At 38.0% G+C, this 18,789-nt stretch overlaps 1 protein-coding gene across 4 annotated transcripts in view; it reads right to left on the bottom strand.

Annotated features, from left to right (window-relative positions):
• The window catches only part of tbc1d32 (TBC1 domain family, member 32), a 115,825-nt gene that overhangs the window by 74,418 nt on the left and 22,618 nt on the right, over positions 1–18,789 (bottom strand). For all 4 annotated transcript variants that reach the window (XM_086264881.1, XM_086264884.1, XM_086264882.1 and 1 more), the window contains exons 21-23: positions 17,335–17,453; positions 15,864–15,983; positions 15,515–15,603 (exon numbers count right to left, since the gene is read on the bottom strand). In XM_086264881.1, the coding sequence (XP_086121007.1) occupies positions 15,515–15,603; positions 15,864–15,983; positions 17,335–17,453 (328 nt within the window). The remainder of the gene's footprint in view (positions 1–15,514; positions 15,604–15,863; positions 15,984–17,334; positions 17,454–18,789) is intronic.

The raw sequence follows: 18,789 nt of genomic DNA, 5'->3' as shown, positions 1-18,789 counted from the left end.
GACATTACTCGACATATTGAGTCTTGAGTCTCTTGAGTGTTGTAGAACTTGTGAGAAACGCCACCTTTTTAGCAGCTGGACAGTTTCTTGGACTCCTGTGTGACTGACAGCTCTACTCACTCTTTCAGACAACAGCACAGCAAGAGGCTGAGAGTCTACTGGGCCTTGTGACCTCGTCTCAGTTTGAAACAAGTAAATGGAGGACAAAACCTACTTTCAGTTTGTCTACTTGATATTCCACTTTGAAGTGTGTTGAAGACCAGGTGTCGCATTAGTCTTTTTAACTGCATGCTTCTGGATGAATAACATCAGTTTACTATCACAGAAAGCAATCCAAGGCACTATTTATATAGTAGTTTTTTTCAGCGGTTGCTAAATATTTTCTAATAAATCATTTATAAACTGTCTTCGACAGCAGCTAAATTTAATGCTACAAAATGTATTTTTTACTTATTTAATCTTTATTTAATCAGGAAAACATGACTCTTGACATTTCGGTCTCTTTTGTCCCGGCCAAGCTAGGCAGCAGGCCAATCAGCAGTGGTTACACAACAGTTATACAAAGAATATCCACACAGTGAAAAACATGTGAAATAGAGAAACATCAGAGACTATCAACTTAAAAGTGCCTCCAGGTCATTCAAATTTATCTTAAATTCATTAAGGGAGACCGTCTCATGAAGATTTTGTGTTTCCGCAAAATAAATATATCTAGTTACTTCATCCCTACCATCTGCAGTGTAGATACTTCACAGGAACCATAACCTTAAAGTAGAGCCTGTACACATATAATTAGCCAATGACAAGGCAGCAAATCATTGCATTTAGGCATGTAGATAGAAGAAGTTTAAACTGTTTACATTTGCATTATGGATGAGCAGAAACTGCATGATGCTATCATGTCAATATGGACCAAACCCTTAGGAATGTTTCCATCACCTTGCTGAATCTATGCCATGAACAATTAAGGCAGTTCTAAAGGAAAGTGAGTAAAGCGAGTGAACTTAAGGATGCACAAAAGAAAAAGTTAACTACATCAATTCTAAACTTTAAAACTAAGGAAACACAAGGCATAACAAAGCCCTTGCCAGCCATTTATAATGACAGTGCATTTATGTTGTGTTAGTTAATCGTAACATGTGGTCAGCTTCTTACTTATTCCCTAGGGGTTGCCACAGCAGGTAGCTCTGCATGTTTGATTTGGATGATTTTTCCTGACACAACCCCAAAGGGACTGCTGCCTCCTCCCAGGATCAAACCGGGAATCTTTCACTTGTCAGGTGAACCTGCAAACCACTATATGGAGGTCGCTATGACATTACTGAACAGTTTAAATGGCACGTGCCACAATTAAAGCAGCATAGTTAACTTCACAGGAACCCAAACCATGTAATTAGGACAGAAATGTATAAATGGCTATTTAGTGGCACAAAGTGAAGCAGTGGGACAGCACTAGTAATTTGGTGTTAATTGCAATTTGCAATTAAAAGAAAAAAGATCAGGAGAGTAAGCTAATGGCCACACTCAAAATGTGATTATTCCACATTATTTCAGACTTGTTATGCCCCTTTTTGAAGCGAGACATCTGTTCACTTCAAACGCTGCAATTCATCTCACCTCACGCCTCAGTCTTATTGTCATTGATGGTGACCACGTCTGCGGCACACTTCATTTAATGTTGAAAGACATGCGAGCGGTAAAAACACCCACTTGTGACAGATGATTGCTTACTTGATGATGTGCCCACACACCTACATGCATCACAAGACTTATGTATAAACCAATTACAGCAAGCCAGGAGTAATCTGCCTGACAGCATGACTGATGAGCGTCCTACGGATCGATTAGTCATGCATTAGGTAAGATGCAAATGGTCAACTTTATGGGTGTGCTATTTGGGAGACTTCTGTCATTTGAAGTCAGAGGGAGAAATCAAACAATCTAAGACATCAATATTTATATGCTGCTGCCAAATGAAATGTTAAACGAATTCATACATTTTCAATCAAAAGAATCAGCAAACAAAGAAAATCTCCTGAGATGTGGCCAGCAAGACTTAGAGACTGGTGTAGACCAACAACTAGCTCGTCCCAGAAACAAAGTTTTCCACTTCTGCGCGCATACAGTGAAAAGTTGGGAGAAAATTAGTATCTAACCCATTCTCCACAAGTCAAAACACGTGTTAATGAGCTGCATATATTAGAGCCGCACTCTGAAAGCCCCACAGACTGAACACCTGCAAATATCAGTTAGCAGCTTCATTTGGCCCTTAGCACCGCAAATGAGTCACAGTAACAACATGACATAAGCTGCTAATCCATCATTAAAACAAAACAAAGCAATCTCTACTGCATTTTCCACCTTAGGACTCTTTTTATGCCAACTGTACAAAAACAATTAAATGTCTTATTCCTTTATGTTCTTAAACTCTGGTAAGAACACTCTAAAAGGTTTTCCTTTGGATTTATCCATAGACTGTACATGAAATAATATGGCTATAGAACTCCATCCTTGTATCCTTGAGGTCAATGGAGAAGTCACATGAGTTGCTAACGTGGTGGTCTTTTTAAAAAGAACCACAAGTGAAAAATATCACTTCATTAACAAGGCTAAAATCTTAAAGTATAAGGGAGTACATAACCTTAAAAGTGAAATGAAAGGTTTGATAAATTGAGATTAGTTTCTCATCCTGTCCACTCTTATTTTTCATTCATGCTGAAGAGACCATCCAGTATAACTCCTGACTCTGTGAAGGCTAATTAAAGAAAATCTTAAAGGCTAAAAAGCAGCATGTTTAACTAATGCAAACTGAGCTATAGTGATCCACCAATTCACTTTGATCATTTTAATGGGGAAGTACATAGTAATATATGATAGTATGTATAGTAATAGAGCTCATAATGTTGGTTTAGAGAGCATTTTGAGTTTAACATTACCTGAATATTCAAAACACATCAGCAGGTTATGGCAAGAAATGGAAAACGTGACATTTGTATAATCTGTGTCACTTGTGGGCCATGTTGATGATATTATTTCATGAACGATCTGATTGTGTGTTGCTATTAATTGTGAGACAGGTTTCCTTTCATTCCTTTCTGCTAAAGGTGGTGATAACAGGAAGCACTCAACCAGCCTTCCTTAGGAATGAACCAGTTCTTATTGCAGCTTCCAAACAGATAATTTTGGGTCATTTATCTCAGTTAGCGATTCTTTTCGTGGGTTCCTGTTTGATAGCAACCCAGATGTCGCAAGCAATGCAAGGTAGCCCACCCTAAGAGACACGTGATGTTGGATGGAATTATAATTTACAAAATCAAGATCAGCTTGGATTTAATAGGAAACTACAAAAACAAACTAGTGATTGACACTGTTTTTAGTCAGTAGGAGTCGCCCTCTGCAGGCCAATAGAAAGAAAGCAAGTTTTAGCACTAACTGGAAGTTGCAAAAACAACTGCGTTTATATAGCAGTCCACAGGAAAATGCCCCATGCTCACTGAGTCTGTGAACTCAGTAAGCAGGTTCCTTATTAGTTTATAGGGTCAACTGATGAGAAAATAATTATTTTAGTCAGTGTGATTGTTTTTAATGTCGCTCTTAATTGATTGTTTTTTGTATATTTTTAACATGTTTGTACGGGATATTGTATTTGTTTAATTGTTATGTACTTATGTGGTACATGTATTTTAGACTTTTGCTGCCATGACGCCAGGTCTCTCTTGGAAATGAGATTTTTAATCTCAATGAGATTTTTTAACTAAATCAATAAACTACTAATAATAAATTTAAAAACTAAAACTGAATAAAATATAATGTTAATTCTAAAAATGATGGTGATTAGGAGAATCTGCACCTCTGATTCCCATGTATCAGTCTTTATTTAGTAGTCTTTCAAGATACAGTAAAGACAGCAACAGCTTTGTGGTGTCCCCAAAGTATATATACAGTCAGTGATGCAAGTTTACAAGACACCAATAACCGTTTCTTTCACTGCTGGCATTTTTTTTTTAAGTTTTAAGATCACATTCACACTAATACTAAAATATAATCACATCAGTTGAAATGTGTGAAGCTCCACAGCAGCATGTTTAGAGCCTTGAATAGGAGAGACTGGAATAAAGGCATCCAAACAATTCAGACAGAGAGAGAAAAAAAACAGAGGGATGAGAGCCAGTTGCCATGACAACAAAGAGGCTTTTAGCAACAAGGGAAAGGGCTGGGGGATTTTAGCTCTCATTAGCTTGTGAAGATCAAGAGGGGTGGAAATTGTGGTTTCTTTCTTTCTTTCTTTCTTTCTTTCTTTCTTTTGGCTTGCTTGACAGCAGTGCCAGTGATCAGACCTGCACTGAATGTGATAGAAGTCTATTAAGAACCGAAAGTTGTGTTGTACTCCTGGAGGCTGATTTAAAACTGTTAGCGCACAAGAATATAAGCTGTAATAGTTCCAATAAGCTCCTAAGATTTGATTCTGAGAGTTTCTTTAAGGAGGTCAGTATATCTCTATTACTCTATACTTTAATATAGAATAGAAGGGTGTACATTTATTATAAATTATATAACAAAATATTCTATACTAATATTATCTAAAAACTCTGTCGTGTTTGTAATACTCTATCAGCACAGTGGCCATAAAAAGTTTTCATATTTTTGCTCAATTCCAAATATTATAATGTTTTTATAATTATTCAGCGTGTACACCTGAAGCTCACAATAGCAGTGAAACATAACATTTCTCTAACATTTCCACAGTAACATTATCATATCTTTTTAGGAAAAATTATGGGTTCAGTATAAATATTGCTTTGCTTGGACTGAGTCAGGGTATTAAAGCTCAAAAGTATTGAGAGACTTGTTGACAATATAAAAAGTAGAAGAACACCACAGTAAACAGAGAATACCAGGAAACAAATATGCTGCTTCTAAAAATAGAGAACCTCCATAAAATATACCACAATGAGCACATTTCTCAACATCTCATAATAATGTTAAACAAAACTCAAACAACTTTTTATATGTTCCTTTCAAGTGAATGGATATCCAGAAGAGACTGGAAAAAAATAGAAGAACCACCTGAAGGTGTTATCTATTATTCATTATGTGGCATACGTGATATATCAACACCTGAGCACATTAATGAGGCTGGCTCCCCTCACACTCTCATCGACTGTGGCCACATAATCACACAAGGTGGTAATATGTCTGCGTTTGACCTCAGGTGAAGCAGAGTTTCTATTTCTCATCTGAAGGTTTACATAAGGTTTGCATGACAAGAAACTCATGAATAAACCTCATGAATACAAGGCAGAAGGCGAAAGGTGCTGCTGAGGATAATCACTCTCTGCTATTGATAACGAGCTCAGAACAAAATTAAGTGAATGTTCTTTCGGGATATCTATTTAACTTTTTTTTTTTTTAAATCAGACAGCCAGTTGTTTGCCCGGTTGTCTGTTTTTCTTTAATTGAGAGGAAAAAAAATAAAACTGTGCGTCTCAAAATTGAAAAAACAAAACATCTAAATGTCTAGTTTGAGCTTTAGACAGTCGTCCATAACTTTTTATTGCTGTATTTTGTAACTCTATTTATGCAAGAAAAGCTACCTGGAGCAGATAAAACACCATCAGGTGCACCTGATGCATAGAAAAGCTAATACTATCCACAATGAAGAACCCATAAAGTCTGCTGTGTGGTTTGAAAAAAAGAAAAAACTCTATTATTGCAGCTACATTATTAAAAACACAACCAGTGCACATCGTGTATGAATGTTAGACTGAGGGTTAGTCTTGTTTTTTAATAATCCAGCCATGACAACAAAGGCTTTTAAGGATTAAAATTTTAACAAGAAATTTGCCTTGGATATCTGGAGGGAATCTAATAGCTTCCTTGTAAAGAGTCACAGAAAAAAGATAAAGGTGGCAAAACCAGTAATTATATAACTTAATGCTATGAGGAACTGCCTGCAGCTAATGGGAAATACACACTTAGGGACATTCACAAGTGCATAAACAATACATAACATGCATAATATGCTAATTAATCGTGTTGTGAATTAATGTACATGTCAGACATTCTTGTCACTAGTTTTTTTATTTTTCAGAATAGCCTGCAGAGCTTAATTATCTTTACACTGCAGGGGGCGTTGTTGTCCACCACACAGTAATTGGGCAAGTAATCAACTCCATGCTAAACACTAAAGGTTTGAGAACGTCTAATATGAACATATAGAAACATATTTTTTTAAAAATGTTTTTTTTTTTATCATAAATATGTTCTATTTTGCTTTTGTTTATTTTATGGACCCCTTTAATAAGATATATTTCTGCCTGGGCTTGAACATGATTTGTAAATGCATGGATCATTAAATTGGAATATTTTCAGAAGGTGTTTTTATTATCTGCTAATAGCAAAATAAATTAAACCTTTTATTATTGTTTGCAGTGATTTTATTCATCCAGCACACCTGAGCTGAGTATTTATGTAATCCTCTGATGAATTTGTACGTTTGCTCACCTACAAAGGAATGACATAATTTGTATGGTAGTTTCATTTTAATAGATCAAAACAGAATATCAACAAAAAGCTAGAAAAAACACATTACATCAAAGTTACAAATTGATTGAGCATGTCACTGAATTAGATATATGTTTGATCCCCTACAACCCAGACAAAATTCTGGCTCCAGACTGGCTGTGTGGCCATGTAGCACATGAATTACAACCAATCAATCACAGATACTCCTGATCTTAACTCGCTTCTTAACTCGACAGAATCAATTTCTTCCATGCCAACCTCTCCACCAAGACCAAAGAGCGGCTCAAAAAAACATCAGGGACAAGGCCTGTATAAGGCTGGAATGGGCTACAAGACCTACAGCATGTGAGAAGGTGACAACTGTTGGTGTGATTATTTGAAAATGGAAAAAAACATAAATCAACTTTAAATTACTCTTGGTCTGTAGCTCCATTTGTAATACACTATTGAAATCTTGCAACACTGACTGTGTGCTCCTGATCAAGGAAGCATGTGTACAGGTCTGCCTTAAGTTTGTCAGTGAACATCTAAATGATTCAGAGAAGGCTTGGGAGGATGTGCTGCAGTCAGATGAAAACATAATTGAGCTCTCTGGCATCAACTCGATCCGTGGAGTTGAAAGAGAAATGCTGATTGTGACCCAAAGAACACCATCCCCAAAGTCAAGCACGGAGGTGGAAACATTATGCTTTAGGACTGCTTTGTGTTAAGAGCACAGAACTACTTCACTGCATTGAGAAGCCAGTTGGCTGGGCCATGTACTGAAAAATTATGGATGAGAACCTCATTCTCCCAGCCTGAACACTGAAGATGGGTCATTAATTGGTCTTGAAGCATGACAATGACCCAAAATATACCGCCAAGGCAAGAAAGGAGTTCAAAAACAAAGTCATTAAGGTCATGGAATGGCAAAGAAACCTAAAGGATTTACCGGTACAGAGTTTCTGTAAAGAGAAGTGGGCCAAAATCCCTACTGAGATGTGTGCAAACCTGTTGACCAAATATAAGAAAACATCTTACTGCTGTGCTTGCCAACAAGGGTATCTTCACCAAGTACTAAATCATGTTTTGCTTGGGGATCAAATATTGATTTCTCTCAATGATAATAACATTTTTATTTAAATTTTTTTGTTGATATCATCTTTCTTTTTTTTTTTTTTTTTTTTTTTTTTTTTTTTATTAATATTTTTGGATGGACAGAAACATTAATAAATAAATATACAACTGCAATAATCATACTGTCAGTTCTCTGTCCATTTCTAAACAAACAAACAAACTAAGACAAGCAAACAAACAACACACTAACAAACAAAAAAAAAAAAAAAAATTACATAAATAAATAAATAAATAAAATAAATAAAACCCAGGAGAAACAAAATAATACACCGCCTCCTGGAAAACATCAGCAAAAACAAAAACGAATAAGGGTAAAACCCCCTGGTGCAAAAAAAAAAAAAAAAAAAAAAAAAAAAAAAAAAGACAACAACCAAAATACCAATGACACATGAAATATCCCTCTAAGAGACCATTTATCATAATGTCTAAGAGACATTGTCAATGTACCGCAAAAAGGGGCCCCAGACCTGCTCAAAAATATCTTCTCTTCCCTTCATTCTATACATAACCCGTTCATATGATGCCATCCTAGACATTTGTTCGGTCCATTCCTTGAAAGAACAGGGGCTGGATGACTTCCAATGCCTAAGAATTACCCTGCAACCAGTTATAAAAGCCAGACGCATCCACAATCTCTGTTTTTTTGAGAGAATGTTATCGTCAGGTAGTAGGCCCAGGACGCATATAGCTGGAGATTTAGAAAGATTAAGTTTAAAAATATCATTCACCAAGTTGATGATCCCATCCCACAAATAATCATTTTTCCGACATGTATACAACATATGAACTAGAGTCCCGACTTCCTGCTGACATTTCCAACAAATGTCCTTATCTGCGAGCTTCAACCTGACTAATTTACTGGGTGTCCAATAGTTTCTGTGAAGCAACTTGTACTGGATAAGTTGAGACTGTGTTTCAGGTGAGCAAACATACCATGATGAGATCAGCATCTTCCAACTGTCCTCTGAGATCTGGATACCCAGATCTTTCTCCCAACACCGCCTCAGTCCCCCCAAACTGGGAGCGTGTGCCTCTCTGAAGCTCCCATAAAATTTAGATGCCCTGATTCTGTTATTGTCAGGGGTTGCAAACATCTTCTGAACACTAGATGGAGGGTCTAGATTATTTTTCAAAATGGCTTTAATACAATGTCTTATTTGAAAAAACCTCCAAATTTCCCTTGGATCCAAATTGAATTCTCGTCTGATTTCTGCAAACGATTTCATGCCAGTCTGCCCAAATAGGTCCCCCATCTGATTAATACCTGTCCTAGCCCAGGCCTCCCACCAGACCGGTTTCTTACCTATTAATACTTTCTTATTATACCAAATAGAGGCTCTAGCGGTGAGATAAGGGCTGCTGTTGGTATATTGGTGAGCTCTAAGCCAGGTCTCTTGCATGAAAGACAGTACTGGATCTTTAAACGGTACTGGCCTTCCCTTCTGAGTAAGGAAGGCCTCTAAAGACGAAGGGGCCACAAGACTTTCCTCAATCCCAACCCATGATGGCTTATCAGTAGAGGAATTATGTATCTTAACTAACTGAGAGAGGGAGAAAGCATAATGATACCAGACCATCTTAGACAATGCCAACCCACCACTCTCTTTAGCAGCATATAATTTAGACCGATTGAACAATGGCTTTTTACCTGCCCACACAAAACCCTCTACACATGTATTATAAAGCTTTAGCAAATTATGTGGGACTGCTATCGGTAACATGTGAAGAAAGTACTGAAGTTTAGGGGCAATAATCATCTTCACCAAATTAATTCTGCCCAAAAGGGACAGATTTATTTTAACCCAATTCTGCAACAGCGAACGGATGTTTTGAATCACTGGGGAAATATTTACTTTCATTATGTTGTCTAAACCAGGGGTCAATTTAATCCCCAAATAAGTCAGACCCTCGGGCTTCCACTTGAAATGCCATGAACTCCTCATAACAGGCGGACACAATTTAGAAATAGGCATAGCTTCAGACTTAGACCAATTTATAGTGTATCCAGAGATTACAGAGAAAGAATCAATAATTGAGGAAATTGCAGGAACGGCCTGTTCTGGGTTAGTTGAAATCAGTAAAATATCATCTGCATACAAAAAAGTTTTATGTTCTTCTTGACCCAAATCCACCCCTCTAATTTTCTTACATTCACGTAAAGCTATGGCTAAAGGCTCCAAAAACAGAGCAAAAATGAGAGGTGATAAGGGTGAACCTTGTCTAGTACCCCGACTTAACGAAAATGAGGGTGACATTATCCCATTGGTAATAACTGTAGCCATTGGATCTGTGTATACCACCTGAATCCACTGCCTAAAAAAGGGACCGAAACCAAATCTCTTCAAGGTATGAAACAGAAAAGGATACTCAACTTTATCAAAAGCTTTCTCTGCGTCCAAAGAGAAGGCAACAACAGGGTCTAGCTTAGTCCTGCTCTTCCAGAGTATATGCAATAACCTACGTAGATTATCCGCAGAGCTTCTATTTTTCACAAAACCGACCTGATCCCTATGCACCAAATACGGAAGAACTTTTTCAAGCCTAAAAGCTAATATCTTAGAAATAATTTTTTCATCCACATTAATTAATGAAATTGGGCGATAATTCCCACAATGCTGTGGGTCTTTCCCTTTTTTATGTAATAACGTGATCACTGCCGATCGCATACTAAACGGTAGTCTCCCTCTTTGAAACGCATCTTGATATACCGACAGTAGTCTTGGAGCTAGTTCGTCCACAAACACCTTATAAAAATCTGATGGAAATCCATCATTACCTGGAGATTTACCCACTCTAAGGCTGCCGATTGCCTGCTTAACTTCAATTAATGTAATCTTACCTTCTAATATACTTCTTTGATCTTCCGACAGGCTGGGAATTTTAATAGAAGAGAAGAAATCTGACAGCCTCTGTTCCTCCACCAGTCCATTAGAAGTGTACAGCTCCTGATAATATTTAGTAAAAATATCATTTATTTCTTTTTTACTAGTAGTCAACTTATTATTATTACTAGGATCAAAAATAGATGGTATAAGATTACTAGATTTTATCTGCTTAACCCTGTGTGCCAACATTTTACCTGTTCTCTCCCCTTGTTCAAAGTACTTCTGATTTAGACAAAACATTGCATATTCCACTTTTTTCTCCAATATGCTATTCATCTCAAATTTAAATTTAATTAATTTGTTCCATACGTCCCTCTCTGGGAGCAACATATGTTGTTTTTCAAGCTCCTTGATATCCTGTTCCAACTTCATCAGCTTATCCCTCTCAGCTTTTTTAATCAAGGAGCAATATTGAATAAGGCGCCCCCTTAAATAGGCCTTAAAAGCATCCCAGGTCATTCCAACGTCGTCAATAGAGCCCTCATTGTACAACCAAAACTCCTTTATCATTTCCCTTATACATTCGCAATGACCCTTATTCTTCAATATTGAGTTATTCAAGCGCCACCTAGGTGACGGTTTAATATTATCAGTGTCAGTAAGAACAAGGTCAATGGGAGCATGATCCGATATAGCAATGTTACCAATAGAGGACCCAATAGTTTGACTTGCCAAAGAACGGGACACCAAAAAGTAATCTATCCTGGAGTAGGTTGAGTGAGGATGCGAAAAAAAGGTATAGTCTCTTTCTTGAGGATGAAGAAGTCTCCATATATCTACTAGACTCAGTTCCTCTGACATCACGTCCACCGCAGCATTTGTTGGGTCCTTGCTTAGTCCAGTACAAGAAGATTTATCCAATAAGACATCCCTGACCCGGTTAAAATCTCCCCCAATTACAATGTGTGTGTTACCTATAGTCCGCACCATGTTACAGACTTCATGAAAAAATTGTGGCTGAGGAGAATTAGGAGCATATATATTAACCAATGTCATTTTCCGCCCCTGTAAACATGCATCCAAAACCACCCATCTACCCTCCTGATCTGTATAATGCTTAAAGACCTGAAAATCCAAGTTTCTTCTAATCAATATGACCACCCCTCTTTTTCTAGCCGAAAATGCACTAAAATAAACTTGCGCCACCCAGTCTCTTTTAAGCTTTAATGATTCGGCCTCATCAAGATGGGTCTCCTGAATCAGGGCTATATCAGTCTTTTTCTGTTTCAGATATGTGAGGATTTTCTTCCTTTTAATAACATTATGACAACCCGCTATATTCCACGACACAATTTTACATAACTCCATCACACCATGTGAGCCGAATTATTATACAAATTTATCCAGAGGAATATCCCATTTACCCATATAACAACTCTTAGAGCCAGTAACATGAGACAACCCAATGATCCAAAAATTAGGTCTATACGGGACAGTTGGTACCATACCATCAAAACCAACAACAAAACCAAACACGAGAAAAGAAGAAAAAAAAACAAACAAAAAAACAAAAGAACATGAAAACATAAAAAATCGCAGGTCCGTGGCACTCAAAAAAAAATTCCCAGATGGTGTCCCTCCTTACGTCTCCCCCCCCTCAGAAGTAAACCAACCCATAGCTTATCAAATCCTCTTAATCTACATCACCCGGAATGTTAACCAAATCCAGGCCGCTTAGAAATTGCTTAGCCTCAGCTGGGTTGGAAAACTGATGATACTGGTTATCCACTGAAAAAGTCATAACAGCCGGAAAACGAAGAGAATATCCAATCTTGTACTGTTGCAACAAGCGGCGCACCTCATCAAACTTCCTGCGTTTTTCTTGTACCTCCTGAGCGTAATCCTGGAAAAAAAGAACTCTCATGCCTTTCCAAACGATCTGCCCCTTTTTTCTGGCAGCCGCCAGCACGGACATCTTGGCTTTATCCCGTAGGAAGCGAACAATAATGTGTCTCGGTCTGGAGTCCGCAGTGGGCTTCGGAAAAGCTGGCCCCACTCGATGGATTCTATCTATTTCGTAGTAATCTCCCATCTCAATGTCCAGAGCCTCAGACAGCAGATTCTTCACGTAATCCTCAATATTACTGCCTTCGGATCCTTCTCTAATACCCGATATTCTAATATTCTGGCGCCGTGAGGAACCCTCAAGCGCCGTTACTTTTTCCTGCAGCCGCTGGTTCTGTATCTTCAAGATCTTACATATTGAGCTGGCTTTAGCCTCTTCGTCCTCCAATCGAGAAATTCTTGTCTCTGTTTCATCCACTCTCACACCCAAACTGTTCACAGCTTCCTTGAGAGACTCGATACCACCTTTCACCGCCGTCATGTCTTGTGCTACCTGCTCAAGCAGAGATCTTATAGAAGTCAGCTCGGCCGCCACACCATCTTGGGAAGGACACCTGGCATCGACTCCATCAGGTGTCTCCGCCATAGTAGTTAGTGAAGTAGCCTGAGTGTTGTGTGTTTTTCCTCGCGGCATAATCGAATCGTTGCGTAAAACGTAATGATTCTTCTGACTCCTTCCACTGAATTTACCAGGGCAGATCCCAATAAGACAAATAACCGGCTCTGACCTATTTTTAATGAGGTTTCGGGGGAAGAGGAGTGCGCGTCTCCAACTTAAGCTGCCATCTTGGGCGGGCGTACCACCAATCATCTTTCTCTCCATTAATATGAAACTACTGTAACTAACAAAAATCCTATATAAACCCATTTTAATGAGATAAATGTTTTTTTCCAGCAGCTTTGAAGCAAACAGGTGTCAGTTTGTGATCTCATGCAGTCGTAGCTGTAGATTAACTGCTGCTAAGCCACTATCAGTTAAATCTAACCAAACCACACTACATGATATCACATAAAACTTGAGCTGTCATTTCTGCTTCTTTACTGATCAGAACTTAATGATGTAAGAAAATCAGCCATTGCAATGACATGACCAGAAGACATTCGAAAACACTTTATATAATATATGTATTCTTCTGTTAAATGGAAATTCTAAAAAGACTGCATTTACATAATGACTATCAAAAGCTCACTCTCTCCCTTATTCACACATGGTTTTATTCTGTTTATCTCAAATGCCTCTCACATGCTTTTGCTGACATTTTCACATGTATTTTATACATAAATAATGTGTATACTGCACTATATCTGTATTAAATATATTTTGCCCTAACAATATAATAAAACTTTTTTTTTATGCTCATCTGCCACTTTTTATGCTTCTTATTCTTACTTTTTTCTGTCTTTGATACACTTTTTTTTTATTAATCAGAGGAGTGTCCTCCTGTGTAAATGCTGCTTTAGTGATGCAATTTTCCCCTCTGGGATCAATAAAGCACAATTCATGTACCACGCTGTCATATCCCTTCAGGCAAAGGATAATCAGAAGATCGAATGAAAACAGAAGCAGTCACATTGTAGGTGATGATGTGTTAGTAATGAGCCTTCTGGGTTCAATTGTTTGTGTGTGCGTGTGTGTGTGTATATTTTAAACCTTTACTACCTAAGATGCCTTTACTTCCTATATTAGAGATATTTTGATGATTGAATCGATTTTTTTTTACTGTCCAAATTTCTCAAGCAAACATTTACAATTAATTAACAATTAATGAGCATAACTTCAAAGAACACTGAGCTTGCTCTCTTTAGGCGCACAAAATAACATAGGACATTTTTCCAGATGTTGCTTGGTTAAGGCAGTGGTTCTCAAACTGTGGGGGAGGCCCCAAAAGTGGAGCAGAGCAGAAATTTGAAGTGAAAGCAGCTTAAATAACTATAATCCTGGATATTATTTTACTTAAATTAAACTTCAATACTACACATATTACTACATGGCTGGCTTTATTGCAGGAGGGAGAGCAGTTAATCTATTAATTGGAAGGTTAATGGTTCAAACCCTGGCTGCTCCACTTTGCAGGCAAAAATATTCTTGGGCGAGATACTAACTCCAAGTTGCAATGCATAGAAAGTATAGAACTGTTTGCGTGAATGGGTGAATGAGTTGTAGAGTAGAGTAGAAAAGGACTATATAAGAACCAGACTATTTACCATTTACATGTATTCTTTTGGCTCACTGATTAAAAGCCTTGAAGTTTTTTAGCTTCTGCAGTAGGGCAGACGAGAAAACGTTTGAGAGTCACTGATTTAAAGCAAGTACTCTAGTAACTAAATAATAGCATGGCAGATTATAGGCAAAGGGCTATATTTACCAAATTTAGCAAGCCACTGAAGAGCACAGAGTTTGTCAGTTACTCCATCAGTCCAGGTGGTAAATGAACAGAGCATCTTGTTCCTTTCAGTTTGCTTCAGGATGTTAGCAGGAGTGGGCTGAGTGACAGGCACAGACAGAGTGAGTCAGCGAAACTCCAAACAAGCTGAAGCTATTGTGATTCACAAAGCTTTTAAAAAGGAAAAGGGATGCACAGCTGCCATCGGAGGACTGTGCAAAGACACGCATGTACCAGGGTATGTAACGACCAAAGCATTCTTTAGCTCAGACACACTGCTTTATTTCTCCTCACACACATTTACAACACATCTTTGTTGTAATGCACACCTAGCCCATAAGATACAAAATGCAGATTTTCTCTGGCATTATTAAATCCTCTCAGCTCAGTATTTCAGTATTAACTTCAGCCTTTACTGCAAGCCAATCTCTACTTTGAACCTTAAAACTAAAATCAAATCTGAAACACCTTTTCGTTTTATAGAAATTTCTTCAACTCCTTCACCACCCTTCTCACACTGCTCTCATAGAAATACACAAGCACACACACAGACACACACACACAGCCCAGCTTATTTCTCTCTTATCCAGAGAAATCCTTTCATCAGCCTTTCAATGCTGGGTAATCAAAGTATAAAGAACCATGCCAGTCTCCTATTGCCAGAGGCTGAAGTGTGTGTGCAGTCACCAGGTGATAATCCGATATCGTGTGCTTCCCCACTGATGTTAAGTAATATGAAAAAAAAAATATCAATCCCACCTCAGGCCGAATGTGTGACTCTCTTCGTAGCGGAAGAGAGAATGAATCTTCACATCCGAATTCACGGCAATCAGTCTGTCAATCAAATCCTGTGGAGTAAAATGAGAGGCTTTGAACAAGAATGCAGCAGTTAGGGTGAAAAAACGAAAACAGTGTGGGAATTTACAATGTGTAAGGTGGAGAACATATATCAGTCTCAGTGTGAGGGGGGTTTATTTGAATGCGTTTGAAGTAAAACAAATGTGTGGGTGGTGTTTGGAGGCCAAATAAAAAGTGCAAACATGCCCTCAGATGGATGAAAAAAGAACTGCAGTGTGTGGGGGAAAAAAGAAGAAAAAAAAACGCTTACAGGTATGGAGGTTGGCATCTCCCTCAGGGTGTATTCGCTTTTGTTGGCCAAAGGCTGCCGGCCCAGCAACTCCCACACCGACTGGGAAGAAGAGAGGAGGTTGACCAAGTACAGGAAGGACTGAAGAGAGGAAAGTAAAACAGATACAGAAGCTGTTAGAGAGAAAAATGGATTTGCTTTTAAAGACCACTGTGAATGCATTTGTGCACGTCATGGATTGATCAAATCCTAACACATAATAACAATATAACACTATTCAACTACAAACACTACAGATAATATGACAAATACTATCTGTAGTATTCAAAGAAAAACAAAATGTAAAAAGAATTTATGATTGCAAAGATAAAACATGGTTTACCACACTCTCAAAACTGAATATGACATATATACACAATTCTGAGCAGAGTGGTTGAGCAGAAACCTATTGCAGCCTGAAGAATATTAAACTACAGGAAAGCTCCCTGCGCTTTTCACTGGGTCTGGTGGAAGAGGGAAAACATATCATCAAAAGCATCAAAGGAAAAAAAAACAGTCATTTGCACAAACGAGCTACAACTTAGATTATATTAAACAGCTTCAAAGAAACGTAAAGAAAAAAACAACATACGATGGATTTTTTTTTCTAAAATAAAAATTTCTATACTTTCATGTGTCTTCTGATGTTTCTGTGCATGTGTGTACTTCCTTATCTTCATATGTACTACCAAACCTCCTACTGTACTTAGCACAGATTAAAGCAAAGACTCGAGTTAATTCACCAAAATACTGGTATGTGTATATTTAGTTTTCCTTTGAGCTCAGCATATATGTATAACCCACTGATAAGGCAGGCTTTAAAGTCGCCTGTGGCAGGACACAGTTTACACATCACTGGCTGTCCGTATTCACTTGGCTAGTCTCTCTGAGAGAGATGACTTGGCTGCTGTCAGAGGCCAAGCATCAGACACACACAGACAGGCGCACACTGGAGCTTCAAATGAAATGTTGAAGCTTTCCTGAGAGAAATTCTGCCAAAAACATAACTAAAAATGCAGTCTTATGAAAGTAAGGCTTATTTTCCCAGATACCCATAAACCAATCAGTTCTGAGCAAAAAAGCCTTTCTTGTTAACAAAATCACTATTGCCAGTTTCTTAAATATGAATATTCACAAGTCAGTTTTCTACATGGCTGCTGGTATCACAGCAACACATGGACCACTATTCTGAGTCAATAATAATTGGAATCAATTTAATTTTAATCAATTTAAACACCTTTGTAACCAGTGAGCTAAAAACATGATGGAAAAGCAAAACTTCTAAGAAATCTGTGTCTGTACTATCATGTAGATATCTAAAAATTGGGGCATTTTGGGCTCCAGGAAGTTTCTCCTTCTCCCTTTCTCTCTCTCTCTCTCTCTCTCTCTCTCACACACACACACACACACACACACACACACACACACACACACACACACACACACACAATACCTTAAGGCAGCTCCTATCTATGGGGTCAATGGGAGTTGGTTTGGGACGGACCACTCTGACGTCGTCACTGCTGCACTCAAGAACAGACCACAGCTCTAGTACCAGGGCCCGTATAAAGCCTGAGACAGAACATGGAGAAATGTTTTGTACCAACATTTATTTTAAATCGCAGCAACTAAAATTATTAACAGTGCTTTAATAAATAAACGACTGACTTTGTTATTGTGTGCGATCTTTTAAAGAATGGCATTTTAAATCTGCCGTTGCATTGCTGGCACTGTTTTGATTGGAGGATTTGAATCTTAGGGAGGAAGTAAATTTATAATGCCACTCACTTTGATCCCATTTGATCTCTTCTCTGTTGCACTTTGGCCTGTCAGTAACTACATTTTTGCAGCTTCTGATTGGCTATATTTTTCCACTGTAGTTGTTTAAATGTGCAGCAGAGTGCTGCTGTTAAAGAACATTGGACTCAGCGACCTCAAGCTTGCACGTAACGGCTGGATAACAACATTAATGCAACCAAAATGTATGCAGCCCTCACTGGAAAACTGGGGATACACTACAGTACATAAATGATGAAGTAAAGACATAACATTAGTATCATGGAAGAAGAAATAGTCAGTGCATCACGGGAAGCTCCCAGCAACAAAAGCTGCATTTGTATTGACACATAAACATTAATTTGTGAGCAATTTTCAGTGTATTTCAGTTAAATTAACAAGACAAATATAACAAAAGGGATTTTATACTTAGAAGAAGAATATGCAAACAGAGTACAATGACAAATTTAAACTATGAAAACTGCAAGTACTGCAGTTCTAGAGTTACAGATATACAATTAATCTTTGCATATCAGTGCTGTATAACCCAGGGAATGTACTGTATTGTATATAAAACAAGGACATAGCCCCCTAACAGCACCCATTGATTAGCGAAGTCCAGTTCTGAAACCTCAAGCAGATGCTTTGGGTCTTGGTGACAAGCTGGGGGTGAATGTAGACTTCTAAATGACACTGCAGGCCTTCCTTAAAGTATTGTTTTTGACTGGAAGGTTAACATTATCTACAAAAAGGTAATGTTACAAAAAAATTTAATGATTGAATAGTGATGGAAATCATAAACTGTTTTTCAGTGGTCATAGATCAAGTCAGCAGTAGAGTCTTTTTCTTACAGAATGGCTCTCTCACATAGAAAGCTTAGCAAACGGCCCATAATTTGTAAGCTCTGCCTGGACTATATCACTTTTTGAGGTCATCCTTCTTTCTGTCAGTCAGCCTTTTTATCGATGGCACAAACGTATGTCACATCATGGAACACATGAGTGCTCCACAGCCAGCGCTGCTCAACACAGCAGGGAACTGTTCTTGCGTGGCTAAAGTCATTAGAGAGAATAGGTTTCAGAGCGCAGCGGTGCTGTTATATGCGAAGGGCTGATAAGAAATCAGACTTTGT

The sequence above is a fragment of the Aulonocara sp. 'chitande type north' Nkhata Bay genome, linkage group LG15 (genome assembly GCF_057382095.1).
Source record: "Aulonocara sp. 'chitande type north' Nkhata Bay isolate Kocher_YH1m ecotype deep benthic linkage group LG15, A_spYH_male_GT1.1, whole genome shotgun sequence".
NCBI lineage: Eukaryota > Metazoa > Chordata > Actinopteri > Cichliformes > Cichlidae > Aulonocara > Aulonocara sp. 'chitande type north' Nkhata Bay.
Note: the sequence above shows the minus strand (reverse complement) of the source record. Positions and strands in the feature narration are given on the sequence as shown.